The sequence below is a fragment of the Pristiophorus japonicus genome, chromosome 4 (assembly GCF_044704955.1).
Source record: "Pristiophorus japonicus isolate sPriJap1 chromosome 4, sPriJap1.hap1, whole genome shotgun sequence".
In the NCBI taxonomy this organism is placed as follows: domain Eukaryota; kingdom Metazoa; phylum Chordata; class Chondrichthyes; family Pristiophoridae; genus Pristiophorus; species Pristiophorus japonicus.
Window position 1 is genome coordinate 163,866,636 of NC_091980.1, and position 20,663 is coordinate 163,887,298.

Genomic DNA, 20,663 nt, shown 5'->3' on the forward strand with positions numbered 1-20,663 from the left:
AGCAACAAGTGACTCATGACCAGGTACAGGCCAGTTTCATAGATAGCTTTGAAAACAAGCAGAATAACTAACCACAAAGGAAGATAAAGAAGAAGGGCCCCCCAAACACGTGCCATGCTATCAGGTTTCACTTGGACTAAAGAAGTTGTGCAACAACATGATTGGGAGAATGTAATTTTATGCGTTGCCATATGGATTGATTGGTTGTATGTAAATAAATTTAAATGATTGTATTCCGCCCTCTGTAAACTGCTTATAAGCCCGCGGCACCAGGCACTTGGGGAGAAGGTGCTTCGCAGGTCGCGGGATCTAAAACTCTTCTGCCAGAGCTCTGTTAGCAATAAAGTTGTCTCTCTTACTTTACCAGAGTCTATGTGAATTTATTTTCACTAACACCACAATGTAACACCACTGTATTATTGTATACACACAACCTAGATACACATCTTGACCACAAGGGGTGAAATTGTAGGAGACACTCCTTACCTGATCACACAGGTATAAAAATGGAAGTCCCATGCAGGGTCATCGTCTTTGGAGTCCTGTTAATAAAGAGTTAAGGTCAGAGTGACCTTGTCCCCAGAATGTACCTCGTGTGGTTTCATATTGTAGAGTAAGGACTTTACAGACAGAGAGAGAGAGAGAGACAGCAGAGAGAATCAGAGAAAGAGAGTGAAAGCGAGAGAGGGAAAGAGAGAGAGGGAGAGGCAGAGAGAGGGATACGGATGAACAGTGACAGAAGGACAGAGACAGAGCGACAAAGCTACATAGAGAGATAGAGACAGTCATAAATAGAGATAGAGAGATAAAGAGATGGACAGAGACAGACAGAAATAAAGAGAGTCTGAAAGAAAGAATGTCAGAGAGACAGAGAGACAGAGAGTGAGACTGTGAGAGAGACAGAGCAAGAGAGCTACAGCGAGAAACAGAGTTATAGAGACAGAGAGAAAGAGAGTGAGACAGAGAGGTGGAGACAGAAAGAGAGAAACACAGAGCAGGAGAAAGAGAGGAAGACAGAGAGACACATACACACAGAGAATGAATGAGGAAAACAGAGAGAGAGGTAGTGAGATAGAAAAAGACACATAGTGAAAGAAGGGGAGAGAGAGAGCAACAGAGAGAGAGAATCTGGCAGAGAGAAAGAGAGAGACATTGAGAGAAAGCGAGAGCAGGAAAGAGAAAGAGAGAGAGGCAGAGAGCAGTACAAACAGAGAGAAACGGAGAGAGAGAGAGATACATATAAAGAGAGAAGGAGAGAGAGGGAGAGAGAGAGAGAGAGAGAGAGAGATGGACAGAGATAGACAGGAATAGAGAGACAGAGATAGGTAAACAGAGCTAGAGAGATAGAGGGAGAGAGAGAGATGCAGAAACGAAAATACACCGAGAGAGACAGAGAGACATAGAGAAAAAGAAAGAGAGATACACAGACAGGAAGTCACACAGAGAGACAGAGTCAGATACAGAGGAACAGAGACAAAAGGACAGAGACAGAGCGAAAGAGATAGCGAACACAAGATCACAAGAACACAAAAAGGCCCCTCGAGCCTGCTCTGCCTTTTAATATCATGGCTGATCTGATCATGGACTCAGCTCCACTTCCCTGCCCGCTCCCCATAACCCTTTATTCCCATCACTCAAAAATCTGTCTAACTCCACCTTAAATCTATTCAATGACCCAGCCTCCACAGCTCTCTGAAACAGAAAATTCTATAGATTTACAACCCTCTGAGAGAAGAAATTCCGCCTCATCTCCATTTTAAATGGGTGGCCTCTTATTCTGAGATTATGTCCCCTAATTTTAGTTTGCCCTATGAGTGGAAATATCCTCTCTGCATCCATCTTGTCGAGTCCCCTCATTATCTTGTATGTTTCGATAAGATCCCCTCTCATTCTTCTGAACTCCAATGAGTATAGGCCCAACCTACTCAACCTATCTTCATAAGTCAATCACCTCATCTCCGGAATCAACCTAGTGAACTTTTCTGAACAGCCTCCAATGCAAGTATATCCTTCCTTAAATACGGAGACCAAAACTGCACACAGTACTCCAGGTGTGGCCTCACCAATACCCTGTACAGTTGTAGCAGGACTTCTCTGCTTTTATACTCTATCCCCCTTGCAATAAAGGCCAACATTCCATTTGCCTTCCTGATCACTTGCTGTACCTGCATACTAACTTTTTGTGTTTTATGCACAAGTACCCCCAGGTCTTTCTGTACTGCAGCATTTTGCAATTTTTCTCCATTTAAAGAGATAGATCGTGAGAGAGAGAGAATGACATAAACAGTGAGTCAGAGACAGAGGGATGGAGAGAGACTGTAGGGGGTGGTTTTCGGGGGGGGGGGGTCAGCTTTGCCTTCTGACCTTGTATGAGCGGTTTCGAATCGCTCCCACACCCTTGGTTCTAGACTCTGGAATTATGAAGGGACTGTGACAGACTTGGACAGACAATCGGTTTCAACGTAGGGAGCAGGTATGGCTTTATTGTGTTTAAAAGGAAGTAAAAGGCACACCTTTAATAACACACATAGAATAGTAATACCAATACACATTGAGGGGTACAACACATTGAATAAATTGTCAACATACAGCTTGTGGGGTAAAGAATACAGCTTAAATTCTAAATGGGATAAGGAGGAAAATACAGATACATTTACACAAGTTATCCCAGCCTCTCCCTCCCAATTCCCCTAATTAACTAAGTTATAGCTCTGGGAGTTCAGCGGCTATGCTCACCAATCCCCTTTTGATAGTTGCCGGTGAATCGTGGTTTTGGGTTTTGCTGCACTTGGACTTCTAAGCGAGCCGTACCCCGGACGGAGGAGAAGACTTCGGACTGCGTAGTCTTCAGTTGGGGTGAGTCCGTTGATGCGGTAAGTTGTGTTTTGGATGTATGGGGTAAGTACCCACTTTCTTTGGTTAGGAATAGTTTTAGTTAGTCCTTCTAGGTAATTTCTCACCCGTTGGTCATTCAGAAGTAGATTGTAGAGTGGAAATAAATGTCGATTCTTCACTTTTTGCTGAGTTGGTTTCGATTGGTCGTTTCACTGGTTGTGGTGGCCCGGGTTGTCAATTTGGTTGCTGACAACCTTCCATTTCGTGGGCCTTGTGCTCGGTCGGACCTTGATGATTTCTTGTAGTTTCCTTCACTACTCCATTTCTTCACTCCCCACCTTCCTTATAAAACTGGGAATAGATAATACCCCAAAAAGGCTTCCTTATCTCCCACCAAACCTGGCCCAGCTCTTTGTTTCAAGGTAGCTGCTCATTGATTTAAAACTCTCTTCTTTGTCAGAATTTGTCAGGCTCATTCAGCAGTAATTGGATTATGATGTGTTAATGAGGAAGATCACCAGTTGGCATTGTTGAAGCAGTGTTTAAACTCTTGGGCCGTTGGGCTGGGCCCATGATTTCTATGGGCCTATTTGCACATGCATGCCAATAATGGTCTCCGGTGATTAGCCTGATAGCTCTCGATGCGTTTATGTCCTAGGGAGCGAATTTTTATGTCTCACAGTTCTTGTTAGTTATCGATCAACTCATTCTCCCAGACAAATTAAATTAGCTCCAATATCCCATTCCTGAGTGAAGTCCCACCCTCTGTTCGAGCAGTCTGTTCCAAAAATATTCTTTTAGCGATCTTAAACTTGTAAAGCTCTTAGGTATCTTCCTCAGAGTTTTTCCAAGGATACCAAAATGTTCATCGAGTTCCAAATTAAATTCCCTTTCCTATGAGTCCAAACACTGGGGGGGGGGGGGGTCTCCAAGAATGCATCCCCTTTTATCCCCTGCAGGCCTCGTCTGACCCTTGAAACTCATTTGTGTCCCGAAGTTTTTCCTTCCATTTTAAAAGTCCAGATAGGGATTCTTCTCCTCTCCAGGGCAAAGGTACAAGGAATCTTTGCGAAATATTGGTAAATTCTACAGACAGAGAGAGAGGAGGTGAGATTGACAGACAGACAGAGAAATAAAGAGAGACAGAAAAAGAGAATGAAAGCGACATAGACAGAGAGACCAAGAATGAGAGTGTGAGAGAGACAGAGCGATGGAGCTACAGCGAGAGACAGAGGGACTGAGGTGGAGGCAGAGAGAAACAGTGAATGTGAGAAAGACAGACAGAGAGAGTGAGACAGAGAAAAACGGGAGTGAGGGTGACATAGAGACTTATTTAGTGAGACTGAGATAGACAGATAGAGAGGGAGAGAGAAAGAGAGAGAGAGGAATAGAGAGAGAGAGGAACATAGGGAGAGAGAGAGGGACTTGGAGAGAGAGAGGTAGAAAGAGAGAGGAAGAGGCAAAGAGAGAGTGGGGAGGACAGAAAGGGAGATAAAGAATGAAAGACAGAGATTGGTAGACAGATATACAGAAAGAGAGAGAGAGTGATAGAAGCATAGAGAGAGACAAAATGAGAGACACAGAGAGAGACAAAGAGTGAGACACAGTCGAGGAGAGAGAAAGTGAGAGTGTGAGAGAAAGAGAGAGAGAGAGAGACATGCACAGAGAAATGGATTGAGACGCACGCACACACATGCATGCATGCACACACACACACACACACACACAAACACACAGAGTGACAGAGAAAGACAGAGAGAGAGGGAGAGAGACACGGCGAGAGGGGGACAGAGAGGTAGAGGGAGAGTGCGAGTCTGTGACAGAGATAGAGACAGACAGAGAGAGGCAGAGGCAGAAAGGGGGAGTGTCAGAGAGAGAGAGAAAGAGATGCAGAGAGAGACAGACAGCGAGTCACAGAGATGGACACACACAGATAGATAGAGAAACGGAGAGAGATACAGAGACAGAGAGACATAGTCAGAGAGAGAGAGACAGGGATAGAGAGAAAATGAGAGAGAATGAGAGAGACTGAGAAAGACAGAGACCGAGTGAGGCACAGAGAGATTCACAGAGAGAGATTCACAGACAGAGAGAGAGACCGAGAGAGAGAGGGATCGAGAGAGAGAGACATCGAGAGAGAGATCGAGAGAGATTGAATGAGAGATCGAGAGAGAGATCGAGAGAGAGATCAAGAGAGATCGAGATCGAGATCCGCTCCACAGCTCTCTGGGGCAGAGAATTTCACAGATTTACAACCCTCTGAGAGAAGACATTTCTCCTCATCTCAGTTTTAAGTGGGTGGCCCCTTATTCTATGTCCCCAAGTTTTTGTTTCCCCTATGAGCGGAAATATTCTCTCTGCATCCCTTTTGAAACTATTAAGTTTCAATTAGATCACCGCTCATTCTTGAGTCGGCCCAACCTACTCAACGCATCCTCAAAAGTCAACCCCCTCATCTCCGGAATCAACCTAGTGAACCTTCTCTGAACAGCCTACAATGCAAGTATATCCTTCCTCAATTATGGAGACCAAAACTGTACGCAGTAGTCCAGGTGTGGCCTCACTAATACCCTGCACAGTTGTAGCAGGACTTCTCTGCTTTTATACTCCATCCTCCTTGCAATAAAGGCTAACATTCCATTTGCCTTCCTGATTACTTGCTGTACCTGCAAACTAACTTTCTGTGTTTCATGCACAAGGACCACCAGGCACCTCTGTACTGCAGCACTTTGCAATTTCTCTCCATTTAAATTATAATTTTCTTTTCTATTACAGCTGCCAAAGAGGATAACCTCACATTTTCCCACATTATATTCCATCTGCCAAATTTTTGCCCACTCACTTAGCCTGTCTATATCCCTTTGCAGATTGTTTGTGTCCTCACAATTTGCTTTCCTACCCATCTTTGTATCATCAGCAAACCTGGCTACATTACACTCGGTCCCTTCACCCAGTCATTAATATAGATTGTAAATAGTTGAGGTCCCAGCACTGATCCCTGCGGCACCCTACTAGTTTCTGATTGCCAACCGGAAAATGACTCATTTATCCCGACTCTCTGTTTTCTGTTAGTTAGCCAATCCTCTATCCATGCTAATATATTACCCCAACCCCATGAGCTTTTATGTTGTGCAGTAACCTTTTATGTGGCACCTTATCGAATGCCTTCTGGAAATCCAAATACACCACATCCATTGGTTCCACCTAATTCACCCTGCTCATTACATCCTGAAAGAACTCCAGCAAATTTGTCAAATATGATTTTCCTTTTACTAAAACCATGCTGACTCTGCTTGATTGAATCATGCTTTTCCAAATGTCCCGCTACTGCTTCCTTAATTATAGACTCCAGCATTTTTCCAACAACAGATATCAGGATAACTGGTCTATAGTTTCCTGCTTTTTCTCTGCCTACATTTGAGGTTTTCCAATCTGTTGGGACCACCCCAGAATCCTAGGGAAATGTTGGTAGATTACATCCAATGCATCCATTGGCTCTGCAGCCATTTCTCTTCAGACCCTAGGATGTAAGGCCTCAGGTCCAGGGGACTTGTCCGCCTTTAGTCCCATTATTTTACCTAGTATTACTTCATTAGTGATAGTGATTGTGTAGGTTCCTCCCTCCCTATAGCCCCGTAATTATCCACTATTGGGATATTTTTAGTGTCTTCTACCATGAAGACTGGTACAAAATATTTGTTCAATGTCTCTGCCATTTCCCTCTTCTCGATTATTAATTCCCCAGTTGCATCCTCCAGGAGACTACCAGTAATGTTGGAGTAGGGTCATCACCAGTAATGTTAGACGATGCCTGCGTCTGCGCATATTCTGAGGCTGAACTCCAGGATATAGTCGATGTATTCACCGAGGCATATGAAAGCATGAGCCTTACGCTTAACATCAGTAAGACAAAGGTCCTCCACCAGCCTGTCCTCGCCACACAGCACTGTCCCCCTGTCATCAAGATTCATGGTGCGGCCCTCGACAACGTGGACCACTTCCCATACCTCGGGAGCTTCTTGTCAACAAAGGCAGACATTGATGTGAAAATTCAACATCGCCTCCAGTGCTCCAGTTCAGTCTTCGGCCACCTGAGGAAAGGAGTGTTCGAAGACCGGGCCCTCAAACCTACCACCAAGCTCATGGTCTACAGGGCTGTAGAAATACCCGCCCTCCTGTATGGCTCAGAGGCATCGACCATATACAGTAGACACCTCAAGTCGCTGGAGACATATCACCAATGATGTCTCCGCAAGATCCTGCAAATCTCCTGGGAGGACAGACGCACCAACATCAGTGTCCTCGCCCAGGCTAACATCCCTAGCATTGAAGCACTAACCACACTCAATCAGCTTCGCTAGGCAGGCCACTTAGTTTGCATGACAGACACGAGACTCCCTAAGCAATTGCTCTATGCAGAGCTCCTTCATGGCAAATGAGCCAAAGGTGGGTAGTGGAAACATTACAAGGACACCCTCAAAGCCTCCCTGGTGAAGTGTGAAATCATCACTGATGCCTGGGAGACCCTGGCCGAAGACCATCCTAGGTGGAGAAAGTACATCCGGGAGGGCGTTGAGCTCTTCGAATCTCAACTCTGCGAGTGTGAAGCGGTCAGGCGCAGGCAGCGGAAGGAACGTGCAGAAAATCAGTCCCATCCTCCCCTTCCCCCGATGAATATCTGTCCCACCTGTGACGGGGTCTGTGACTCTCATGTTGGACTGTTCAGCCACCAAAGAACTCACTTTGGGAGTGGAAGCAAGTCTTCCTCGATTCCGAGGGACTGCCTATGATGATGATGATGATGATAGAGTAGGGTCATCACCAGTAATGTTAGAGCAGGGTCACCACCAGTAATGTTAGCGTAGGTTCACCACTGGTAATGTTAGAGTAGGGTCACCACTGGTAATGTTTGTGGACCAGCAATCAAGAGGCCTGGGTTAATGATCCAGAGACACGAGTTCAAATCCCACCATGGCAGCTGGGGAATTTTAATTCAGTGAATTAAATGAAACTGGAGGAAAAAGCCAGCATCAGTGATGGTGACCATGAAAATATTCCATTGTTGGAAAAAAGCTATCTGGTTTGCTAATGTCCTTTCGGAAATCTGTCGCCCTTACCCAGTCTGGCCCATATGTGACTCCAGGCCCACAGCAATGTGGTTGACTCTTAACTGGCCTCTGAAATAACGGCTCTCCATCTCCTTCTCAAGGGCAATTAGAACATAAGAAATAGGAACAGGAGTAGGTCATACGGCCCCTCGAGCCTGCTCCACCATTTAATACGATCATGGCTGATCTGATCATGGACTCAGGTCCACTTCCCTGCCCGCGCTCCCCATAACCCCTTATTCCTTTATCGGTTAACAAACTGTCTGTTATGCATGTAAACCTGTAAATCCCATGTCTAACCATCCCCTGGAGTCCCAAGGGATTCCACAATCCCTTGGAAACACCTGTATATAAGGAGGCCACACATACTGGAGAGGCACTCTGAGATCTGTAATTAAGGACTACGGTCACACCTTACTTTGAGCTTGCAGTATCTAGTCTGACTCTTTATTCAAGACATAACAACTGGCGACTAGATACAAATGACGAACCCCACCACAACAATGCAGAGAACTGTGGGCATCCTGGAGAAATTTTCAGAGGGAGATGATTGGGAAACCTTTGTGGAGTGACTCGACCAATACTTCGTGGCCATCGAGCTGGAAGGAGAAGTGAACGCTGCCAAACGAAGGGCGATCCTCCTCACTGTTTGCGGGGCACCAACGTATGGCCTCATGAAAAACCAGCTCGCTCCAGTGAAACGCACAGACAAGTCATACAATGAGTTGTGCATACTGGTCTGGGAGCATCTAAACCTGAAGGAAAGCATTCTGATGGCGAGGTACCGGTTCTACACGTACAAGAGGTCTGAAGGCCAGGAAGTGGCGAGCTATGTCACCGAGCAAAGGCGCCTTGCAGGACATTGTGAATTTGAAGGAAACATGCTCAGGGACTTCTTTGTACTTGGCATCAGCCATGAAGTAATACTTTGCAAACGTTTGACTGTCGAGACCACAACCTTGATTAAAGCCATAGCGATAGCCCAGGCGTTAATCGCCATCAGTGACGATACCAAACAAATTTCTCAGCACACTAGTGCTGCTGCAATGACTAAGAAAGGAAAGATAGATTACGAAAGTAAACTTGCGCAAAACATAAAAACAGATAGTAAAAGCTTTTACCGATATATAAAACGGAAAAGAGTGACTAAAGTAAATGTTGATCCCTTAGAAGATGAGAAGGGGGATTTAATAATGGGAAATATGGAAATGGCTGAGACTTTAAACAATTATTTTGCTTGGGTCTTCACAGTGGAAGACACAAAAACCATGCCAAAAATTGCTGGTCACGGGAATGTGGGAAGGGAGGACCTTGAGACAATCACTATCACGAGCGGGGTAGTGCTGGACAGGCTAATGGGACTCAAGGTAGACAAGTCCCCTGGTCCTGATGAAATGCATCCCAGGGTATTAAAAGAGATGGCGGAAGTTATAGCAGATGCATTCGTTATAATCTACCAAAATTCTCTGGACTCTGGGGAGGTACCAGTGGATTGGAGAGCAGCTAATGTAACGCCTCTGTTTAAAAAAGGGGGCAGACAAAAGGCAGGTAACTATAGGCCGGTTAGTTTAACAGCTGTAGTGGGGAAAATGCTTGAAGCTATCATTAAGGAAGAAATAGCGGGACATCCTTGTAGGAATAGTGCAATCAAGCAGACGCAACATGGATTCATGAAGGGGAAATCATGTTTAACTAATTTACTGGAATTCTTTGAGGATATAATGAGCATGGTGGATAGAGGTGTACCGATGGATGTGGTGTATTTAGATTTCCAAAAGGCATTCGATAAAGTGCCACACAAAAGGTTACTGCAGAAGATAAAGGTATGCGGAGTCAGAGGAAATGTATTAGCATGGATAGAGAATTGGCTGGCGAACAGAAAGCAGAGAGTCGGGATAAATGGGTCCTTTTCAGGTTGGAAATCTGTGGTTAATGGTGTGCCACAGGGACCGGTGCTGGGACCAAAACTGTTTACAATATACATGGATGACCTGGAAGAGGGGACAGAGTGTAGTGTAACAAAATTTGCAGATGACACAAAGATTAGTGGGAAAGCAGGTTGTGTAGAGGACACAGAGAGGCTGCAAAGAGATTTAGATAGGTTAAGCAAATGGACTAAGGTTTGGCAGATGGAATACAATGTCGTAAAATGTGAGGTCATCCACCTTGGAAAAAAAAACAGTAAAAGGGAATATTATTTGAATGGGGAGAAATTACAACATGCTGCGGTGCAGAGGGACCTGGGGGACCTTGTGCATGAATTCCAAAAAGTTAGTTTGCAGGTGCAACAGGTAATCAGGAAGGCGAATGGAATGTTGGCCTTCATTGCGAGAGGGATGGAGTAAAAAGTAGGGAGGTCCTGCTGCAACTGTATAAGGTATTAGTGAGGCCGCACCTGGAGTACTGCGTGCAGTTTTGGTCACCTTACTTAAGGAAGGATATACTAGCTTTGGAGGGGGTACAGAGACGATTCACTAGACTGATTCCGGAGATGAGAGGGTTACCTTATGATGATAGATTGAGTAGACTGGGTCGTTACTCGTTGGCGTTCAGAAGGATGAGGGGTGATCTTCTAGAAACATTTAAAATAATGAAAGGGATAGACAAGATAGAGGCAGAGAGGTTGTTTCCACTGGTCGGGGAGACTAGAACTAGGGGGAGCCAATTTAAAACCGAGTTGAGAAGGAATTTCTTTTCCCAGAGGGTTGTGAATCTGTGGAATTCTCTGCCCAGGGAAGCAGTTGAGGCTAGCTCATTGAATGTATTCAAATCACAGAGAGATACATTTTTAACCAATAAGTGAATTAAGGGTTATGGGGAGCGGGCGGGTAAGTGGAGCTGAGTCCACGGCCAGATCAGCCATGATCTTGTTGAATTGCGGAGCAGGCTCAAGGGGCTAGACGGCCTACTCCTGTTCCTAATTCTTATGTTCTTATGTAAGTACTGTGAACAAAGTAACGTTGTTTTCCAATCGAAATGTACATGGCAGGACTTACACGCCTGTAGCTGCACGTCCGCAGATGAATCAGAGTCCACCATCAAGGCACTGCGGGGGTGATCATCATTTCCATTCATGCCACTTCAAAGGATAGGTTTGCAAGGGCTGTGGAACAATGGGACACCTCCAATGTATGTGCAGATGAGCTGCAGACCCTGCTAACCACCATATTGCAGAGGAGGACAGATCCACGGTGGATCATGACGAACCAGAGCCTCAGACCGAGGAGGAAGAGGTATATGGGGTGCACACATTAACCACAAAGTGTCCCTCGATAATGCTGACGGTTGAATTAAATGGACTCCCGGTGTCCATGGAGCTGGACACGGGTGCAAGCCAGTCCATAATGAGCAAAAAGGCTTTCGATAAATTGTGGTGCAGCAAGGCTTCAAGGCCAGTCCTGACTCCCATTTGTATTAAACTGAGAATGTAAGCAAAGGAACTGATTCCCATAATTGGCAGTGCTACCGTAAAGGTCTCCAACGATGGATCGGTGCACGAGTTACCATTCTGAGTGGTACCGGGCGATGGCCCCATGCTGTTCAGCAGGAGTGGCTGGGAAAGATACGTTGGAACTGGGACGATGTCCGAGCGCTTTCGTCTGTCGATGACACTTCATGTGTCCAGGTCCTAAGCAAGTTCCCCTCGCTGTTCTAATCAGGCATCGGGAAGTTCTAAGGAGCAAAAGTGCAGATCCATTTGATTCAGGAGGTGTGACCCATCCATCACAAGGCGAGAGCGGTACCATACATGATGAGAGAGAGGGTGGAGATCGAGCAGGATAGGCTGCAATGAGAGGGCATCATTTCGCAGATCGAATTCAATGAATTTAATCAGTCCGATTGTTTCAGTCCTCAAGGGAGACGGCACCATCAGAATCTGTGATGATTACAAAGTAACTATCAATCATTTCTCACTGCAGGATCAATACCGTCTACCAAAGGCACACGACCTATTTGAGACGCTGGCGGGAGGAAAAATGTTCATGAAGCTGGACCTGACCTCGGCCTACATGACGCAGGAGCTGAAGGAATCATCGAAAGGCCTCACCTGCATCAACACGCACAAAGGTCTCTTCATTTATAATAGATGCCCGTTTGGGATTCGATCAGCTGCGGCGATATTCCAGAGGAACATGGAAAGCTTGCTGAAGTTGGTCCTGCGCACCGTGGTCTTCTAGGACGACATCTTGGTTGCAGGTCAGGACACTGTCGAGCACCTGCAGAACCTGGAGGAGGTTTTTAGTCGGCTCAATTGTGTGGGGATGAGGCTAAAATGCTCGAAGTGCTTTTTCCTGGTGCCTGAAGTGGAGTTCCTGGGGAGAAGAATCGCAGCGGATGGCATCAGGCCCACCAATTCGAAGACGGAGGCAATCAAGAATGCACCGAGACCACAGAACATGACGGAGCTGCAGTCATTTCGAGAACTCCTGAAATATTTTGGTAACTTCTTACCGGGTCTTTGCACATTGTTAGACCTGGTAGACTGCATAAAGGAGATGAATGGGTAAAAGCCAAGAAAATGCCTTTGAGAAAGCTTGGAAGCTGTTATGTTCAAACAAATTGCTTGTGTTGTACGATCCATGTGAGTGTTTGGTACGAGCATGTGATGCGTCGCCATACTGGGTCGGGTGTGTATTGCAACAAGCTAATGAATTTGGGAAATTGCAACCGGTTGCTTATGCATCCAGAAGTCTGTCTAAAGCTGAGAGAGCCTACAGTATGAGCGAAAAAAAAGCATTAGCGTGTGTTTACGGGATAAAGAAAATGCATCAATATCTGTTCGGGCTCAAATTTGAATTGGAAACTGACCATAAGCCAATGATATCCCTCTTTTCTGAAAGCAAGGGGATAAATACGAATGCATCGGCCCGCATCTAGAGATGGGCGCTTACGTTGTCCGCATGCAACTATACCATCCGCCACAGGCCAGGCACAGAAAACTGTGCCGATGCTCTCAGTAGGCTGCCATTGCCGACCACGGGGGTGGAGATGGCACAGCCTGCAAACTTAGTTATGGTAATGGAAGCATTCGAGAGTGAGCAATCACCTGTTACCGCCCAACAGATTAGAACCTGGACGAGCCAGGACCCCTTACTGTCCTTCGTAAAAAACTGTGTGCTCCACGGGAGTTGGTCTAGTGTCCTGACAGAGATGCAGGAAGAAATAAAGCCGTACCAGCGGCGGAAAGATGAAATGTCTATACAGGCAGACTGCCTCCTATGGGGTAATCGGGCAGTTGTGCCAAAAAAGGGCAGGGACATCTTCATTAGTGATCTCCACAGCACCCACCCAGGCATCGTAATGATCAAAGCGATAGCCAGATCCCACGTGTCGTCGCCCGGTATCGTTGCAGACTTAGAATCCTGCATGCACAAATGTAATACATGCTCCCAATTAAGCAATGCACCCAGGGAACGCCACTAAGTTTATGGTCCTGGCCCTCCAAACCGTGGTCTAGGGTCCATGTCGACTATGCAGGCCCATTCTTGGAAAAAATGTTTTTAGTGGTTGTAGATGCATACTCCAAATGGATTGAATGTGTGATAATGTCGGCAAGCATGTCCGCTGCCACCATTGAAAGCCTACGGGCCATGTTTGCCACACACGGCCTGCCTGATGTCCTTGTAAATGACAATGGGCCGTGCTTTACCAGTGCTGAATTTAAGGAGTTCATGACCCGCAACGGGATCAAACATGTTATGTCTGCCCCAATTAAACCAGCGTCCAATGGTCAGGCAGAACGAGGAGTTCAAACAATCAAGCAGAGCTTGAAGAGGGTAACTGAAGGCTCAGTGCAGACTCGCCTATCCCGAGTCCTGCTTAGTTACCGCACAAGACCCCACTCGCTCACTGGGGTTCCTCCTGCTGAACTGCTCATGAAAAGGGCACTAAAGACAAGGGTTAGTCCACCCTGATCTATATGAACAGATAGAGAGCAGGCGGCTTCAACAGAATACATATCATGATCGCGCAAATGTGACACGCGAAATTGAAATAAATGATCTTGCATTTGTGTTGAACTATGGACAAGGTCCCAAGTGGCTTTCTGGCACTGCTTTGGCCAAAGAGGGGAGTAGAGTGTTTGTGGTCAAACTCGCAAATGGACTCACCTGCAGGAAACATTTGGACCAAAGCAAACTCAGATTTACGGACTAAAGCAAGCACTCTACTCGGAACTCCTTCACGGCAAACGAGCCAAAGCTGGACAAAGGAAATGTTACAAGGACACCCTCAAAGCCTCCCTGATAAAGTGCAACATCCCCACTGACACCTGGGAGTACCTGGCCAAAGACCGCCCTAAGTGGAGGAAGTACATCCGGGAGGGCGCTGAGCGCTTCGAGTCTCATTGCCGAGTGCATGCAGAAAACAAGCGCAGGCAGCGGAAAGAACATGCAGTAAACCTGTCCCACCCTCCCTTACCCTCAACGACTGTCTATCCTATCTGTGGCAAGGACTGTGGCTGTTGTATTGGACTGTATAGCCACCTAAGGACTCATTCTTAGAGTGGAAGCAGGTCTTCCTCGAATCCGAGAGACTGCCTATGATGATGATGATAATTTCGACCTTCCTGATTCCAATCGAAACCACATGTCTTTTTTGAGTGCTCATAAAAATCATAAGGACAAATGAGGGTGTCCTCATTTATATTACATCCTTCAAGGTTTGGTGCAATCCATATTAATTCTTCTAACTGAATTAACCATTGTGGGGCCAATAGGAATTGGCTAACGGTTTGTTTTTGCCAGCCCTGTGTTCTCTATTCTAAACAGGGGCTTGGGTCTAGTTTGGTTCATTAAACTAGGAACTTGTGCTATTAATCCTAATGATTTTTGGTTCCCTACCTTGTGGCATTCGTGCTTGACTGGATATGCTTTAATCAAACTTCTAATTTTACACAGTTGCGCATCCCTAATCCTGATCTGAGTCATGAAATGTTTTATACGATTCAAACCTAATGCTACGGAATTCCCCTTTATCATTATAACATCTTTCTATGGCATCCTCAAATTTCACCACCTGTACACCTATCCCACTTCCCTCAGGTTTGGGTAGTTTTAATATGTGTCCCAATGCATGAATACTGCCTTTCATGTTTTTTCCACCATCTCGGCCAACACAATTGGATGCATACTTTACTTTCTGATGCTATCGGGCCTTGCTTTGTTTTTTTTTGTCTCCCCACAACCCCCCACTCTTTTTCAGAAATCTCCATAATTTTGGGCCTTCCCTATCTCTTAACGGACATGTGAAACATTCTCCGATTCCTTCTTTTATTTCCCACTGATCGACACCTTCCGTCATAGCACCACAACCTGCCGTATATTCTGTTGCTACATTATTATCCTTCTTCATCCACAGTGGGAAATGCCATCCATAGGGTTCATTATAAATCTTTGTTTTTTATGTCCACCAAGAACCAGTGGTTCTGTTCCAAAAAAAATGGAGTTGAGTACATTTATCGTCTGAGACTGCTCTGCAGTCCTGCTCTTCATTCATTGTCTTTCCCACATTTCCGAGTATCAATAGAAGCGTATAGAGCCACATCATTCACCTGCAAGAAAATCAAACATAATATCCTTTAATTTTTAACAGTTTACATCTGATTGATTTGGAACCATTTCAGTTTTGGTTCTCCCTTTGGGCCATACGGAACATTCAATAGGTACACAGTGGGGTTTAATTTACCAATTATTTGATGTGGACCCGTCCAGTTTATATCAAAAGAATGTTTCTTTGGGGTAAAATTCTGCACCATTACTTTGTCTGTGACATCATATTCGAATGGTCTTACCCTTTTGTTAAAGTTGTGTTTCATTTGGTTTTGTGACTTTCCAATGTTCTGGGTAACCAGTCTGTTTACTGTATCCACATGGTCTATCAGTGTCTGCAACCATTACTGGCTACAAGGCTGTAATTTGAGTGGTGTGTTATTCCCCAGGGTTATGTGTCCTGGTATCGGCATTTGTCTCCCAGTCCTAGCCTCATATAGACTTACCTTTGTCGTCACATGAGGGTTAGAGCGTATTGTCATTAAACATAAAGGCATCATGTTAGCCCATTGAGTGGGGTGTTCTGTACATCATTTACCGAACATTGTTTTCAATGTCCGATTACCCCTTTCTACAATTCCTGATGATTGTTGATGATGTGCAATATGCAACTTGTGCCTTATTTGGAGCATGTCCTGCAGAATAGTAAAACCTGCTCCAGTAAAATGTGGACCCTGATCGCTATCGACCTGTATTGCTATTCCCCACCTACAGAACACCTCACTCAAAAGGTTTTGCGCGGCCATATGTGCCTTATTATCCTTCGTTGGAAAGGCTTCGATCCATTTTGTGAACTGATCAATTACTACCAGAGCGTGTTCATAATTACCCTGGGATTTGTTAAAAGGTCCAATAAAATCAATTTGTAGGTGTGTCCATGGACCTTCAGGAGGGGGTTGGGATCTGAGTAGAGCTCGATTAGAGCAGGCAGAAGGGTTTGTCTGTAAACATGGTAAGTATCGATTAACATATTCTGTGACATCATTTTCCAACCCAGGCCACCAACAGACTTGATTTAATTTTTGTATTGTGGTCGGGGCGGAATAATGTCCTGCAGTAGGGTGGGAATAAAACAAACTTAACATCTCATCTTTAAGTTGCGGAGGAACACATCCCACAAGGTAATGCAGTTTATTTTTAAACATAAGCAGGGAATCAGCCATCTGATGGTAACTTTGGAGCTCAGTGGAGTCTGCCCATGAGGTGGCTTGTGGTAGCGGACAGCCTTGGTTATGCCATTCCATGACTTGTGCATAGGGGTCGTACTCGGACTGGAGTTGATGCAAGTCGAGGGCTTGTGTTTTAGTGGCAGCCGCTACTGCAGGTATCTGAGGAGTTTCAAAAACCCAGCCTGGTACGTCTAATCCGGTTATTGTGGATTCTTTAGCCAACTGATCAGCTGCATTATTGCCCTAGGTATGGGATGAGGAATCTCTCTGGTGAGCACACACTTTACCGATGTGACAAGGGGCGAGTCGTTTCTGGAGCATTTCCCAAAGTTTACGGAGGATACCAGAATGTAATAGAATTCTATCATCTAATAGTACGCAGTTTCTTGGTATAGGGGCAAGGCCATAACTGCATTGCATACATAGCTGCTGTCTGACCAAATGTTTGTTGCTTCAGATGCTGTATAGTGGGCGGTGAGAATAACGGCTCTCAATTCTGCTTGCTGAGCCGAGTGGGTGTTCACTCTGCGGGGAGAGGGGCGATTATATATAAAGGACATGGGATCCTGGGCTTTATAAATAGAGAGATTGAGTACAAAAGCCAGGAAGTGATGCTAAACCTATATAAAACCCAAGTGCAGCCCCAGCTGAAGTATTGTGCCAATTCTAGGCACCACACTTTAGGAAGGATGTGAAGGTTTTAGAGAGGGTGCAGAAGAGATTTACTAGAATGGTTCCAGAGTTAGTGGATTACAGTTACGTGGATAGACTGGAGAAGCTGGGTTTGTTCTCCTTGGAGCAGAGAAGACTAAGAGAAGATTTGATGGAGGTGTTTAAAAGTATGAAGGTTTAGATAAAGTAAATAAAGAGAAACTGTTTCCAATGGTTGGTGGGTCGATAACGAGAGGGCACAGATTTAAGGTGATTGGCAAAAGAACCAGAGGCGACATGAGGAAGTAACTTTTTCCCGCAGCGAGTGGTTAGGTTTTGGAATACACTGCCTGATAGGATGGTGGATACAGATTCAATCATAAACTTCAAAAGGGAATTGGATAAATGAAGGAGAAAAAATTGCGGGGATACAGGGACGGAGCGGGGGAGCGACACTAACTGAATTGCTCTTCAAAACAGCTGGCACAAACTCGATGGGCCGAATGGCCTCTTTCTGTGCTGCATTAATCTGTGATTCTCTGACTGCTTCTACTTTTAAATCTAAACATGACTTAAATTTCCATTATTATCCATGAGTATCTTTATACAACATGGTTTCTAAAATCTATGGGCAGGAACTGACTGGGTCCTCACAATATGTAGAATTAATGAGTTCATTCAATATTCAAAATGTCAGCAGTTAATGTGCTCTTCATCAGACCCTTTTATCTTGTCAACTTCACCTTCCCAGGATTTGACACTTGCCCCGGGAAAGCTGTTGTGAAGACATGAAGGCTGCCCTTTTTCTCCTCCTTGTCATTCTCAATATTGAGCAATCCTCCAGTCTTGGTTCTGGTGGTAAGTGACGATTCCATCATATTCTTGCACTTTGTTTACTTTATTGAATTCAAACTGGGGTAACTAAGATATTGGACAAACTGTGCAGATCAGGTTGGATTGTGGTGTGTACAGTTTGGTCCTTTCTCAGTCTGGCTGTCCCCTATTCCCCAGAGCTAGGAAGAGATGTACAGCCCAGGGATCCTGCTCCTCCTGCAATTCCCGTAGGATATTCATCTAAATGTTGTTGGACAAAACGAGTTTGGCTCCCAAGAGATGAGCTGCACGACATTCGCTTGTCTGATTCACACTGGAAGAATCGCCAATTCAGCAATGTACCAGAGGCTGGTGGTGCCTCTGAGCTGCATCGTAACATAAATCTCTGCCTTCATTCTCACTTCTTTCTGTCCTTCTGCCCGTGTGGCTCTCTTCCTGTCTGTCTGCATGTGTGGCTCTGTCAATCTAGTACTGAATCTTTCTCCCATCTCTTGCCCGCTCACTCTGTCTCTCTCTCTCTCTATTTCTAAGTCAATCTTTCTGGCTCTGTCTGTCTCCTTCCCCCTCTTTGTATCTCTCTTCTTTCTGTCACACTGTGTCTGTGTTTTTGTCACGCTGCCTCTCTCTATCATTTCCTTTCCCCTCTCTCTGTCTGTGATGTCTGTTTCTTTCTTTCTGTCTCTGTCGGCTTTTCTCTGTTTTCCTTTCTCGTCATCTGTGTGTCTTCCTCTCCCTCTCTATCTTTCTCCCTGTACCTCATACCTCTTTTACTGGCTCCCTGATTGTCTGACTTTTTCTCTTTCACTCTGTGTTCATCCAAATATCTGTCCCTCTCAGTGTCTCTCTTCGCTCCTCTCTCTCTATCTCTATGTCTCTTTCTCGCTGTGTCTCTCTCGGTATCTCTCTTTGCTCCTCTCTCTCTTTCTCTGTGTCTCCTTCTGTCTCTTTCTCTCTGTGTCTCACTGTATCCAATGGTACTAAATATAACTTTGTTTTGGTTTTCAGATGAAATTGAGAAAGATACAATTGTCAATAGCTGGAAACTTCGAGGAAAATAGCTTCAATAATTTACCCAGGAGCTGCAGGGAACTCAAAGAGAAACATCACATCACCCAAGGTAAATGTTTTCATTTTTCATTTTTCATACAGCTTCTATTTGATCCAAAAGACAATGGCCTCGAGATGAACTCACTCTTCCCAACCCCACCCAACGACGGGCGGGAGAGGGTCAGGTTGGGGCTTCAAGATTTGAACATGGGGAACTGGAGATGTTCGTTGATGATTGCACAGTGTTCAGTTCCATTCACAACTGCTCTGAAAATGAAGCAGTCCGTGCCCACGTGCAGCAAGACCTAGATGACATTCTGGCTTGGGCAGATAGGTGGCAAGTAAGATTTGCACCACACAAGTGTCAGGCAATGACAAACTCAATCAACGGGAGTCTGACCACCTGCCCTTGACATTCAACAGTATTACCATTGCCCAATCCCCCACCATCAACACCCTGGGGGTCACCATTGACCAGAAACATAACTGGACCAGCCACAGAAATACTGTGGCAACAAAAGCAGGTCAGAGGCTGGGTATTCTGCGACGAGTGTCTCACCTCCTGACTCCCCAAAGCCTTTCCAATATCTACAAGGCACAAGTCAGGAGTGTGATGGAATACTCTCTACTTTCCTGGATGAATGCCGCTCCAACACTCAAGAAGCTCAACACCATTCACGACAAAGCAGCACACTTGATTGGCACCCCATCCACCACCTTAAACATTTATTCCCTCCACCACTGGCACACTGTGTCTACAGTGTGTACCATCTATAATATACCCTGCAGCAACTCGCCAAGGATTTTTCGGCAGCACATCCCAAACCCGCGACCTCTACCACCTAGAAGGACAAGGGCAGCAGGTGCATGGGAACACCATCACCTGCAAATTCCCCTCCAAATACACGCCATCCTGACTTGGAAATCTATCTTGGAAGTGGCTCATCACCACCTTCACAAGGGCAATTAGGGATGGGCAATAAATGTTGGCTTTTCCAGCGACACCCACATCCCAGGAAAAATTAAATTACAGAATGTGAGCACAACATGCCGCCCATGCACCCAGAGCCTTTTTTACGGCGGTAGATATCAGGGTCTCCGAGTGTGCGACTATGGGGAAGCGAGACACTTAATGAACATATTTAAATCGAGCTCCCACAGTGCAAGTAGGCCAGGAGGATCAGGTTTGCATCACCTCCCTCAGCCCCTCAAGGAAGCCTTTGGTCTCCTCCCTTTCTCTCTCCCTCCCAACCATGGGTCTCTCCCCCTCCCGATCCTGGGCCTCTCTCCCCTCCCGATCCTGAGCCTCTCCCCCTCCCGATCGCGGGCCTGTCCCCCTCCCGATCCTGGGCCTCTCCCCGTCCCAATCCTGGGCTCTCCCCCTCCCGATCCTGAGCCTCTCCCTCTCCCGATCCTGGGCCTCTCCCTGTCCTGATCCTGGACCTCTCCCCCTCCTGATACTGGGTCTC

At 45.7% G+C, this 20,663-nt stretch overlaps 1 protein-coding gene across 1 annotated transcript in view; it reads left to right on the forward strand.

Moving 5' to 3' along the window:
• The first annotated feature begins 12,340 nt into the window (after positions 1 to 12,340).
• Positions 12,341 to 20,663, forward strand: part of LOC139262720 (intelectin-1b-like) — a 48,191-nt gene continuing 39,868 nt past the window's right edge. Inside the window, exons 1-3 of the mRNA XM_070877870.1 lie at positions 12,341 to 12,447; positions 13,597 to 13,720; positions 19,153 to 19,264. Coding sequence (XP_070733971.1) covers positions 12,341 to 12,447; positions 13,597 to 13,720; positions 19,153 to 19,264 — 343 coding nt within the window. The remainder of the gene's footprint in view (positions 12,448 to 13,596; positions 13,721 to 19,152; positions 19,265 to 20,663) is intronic.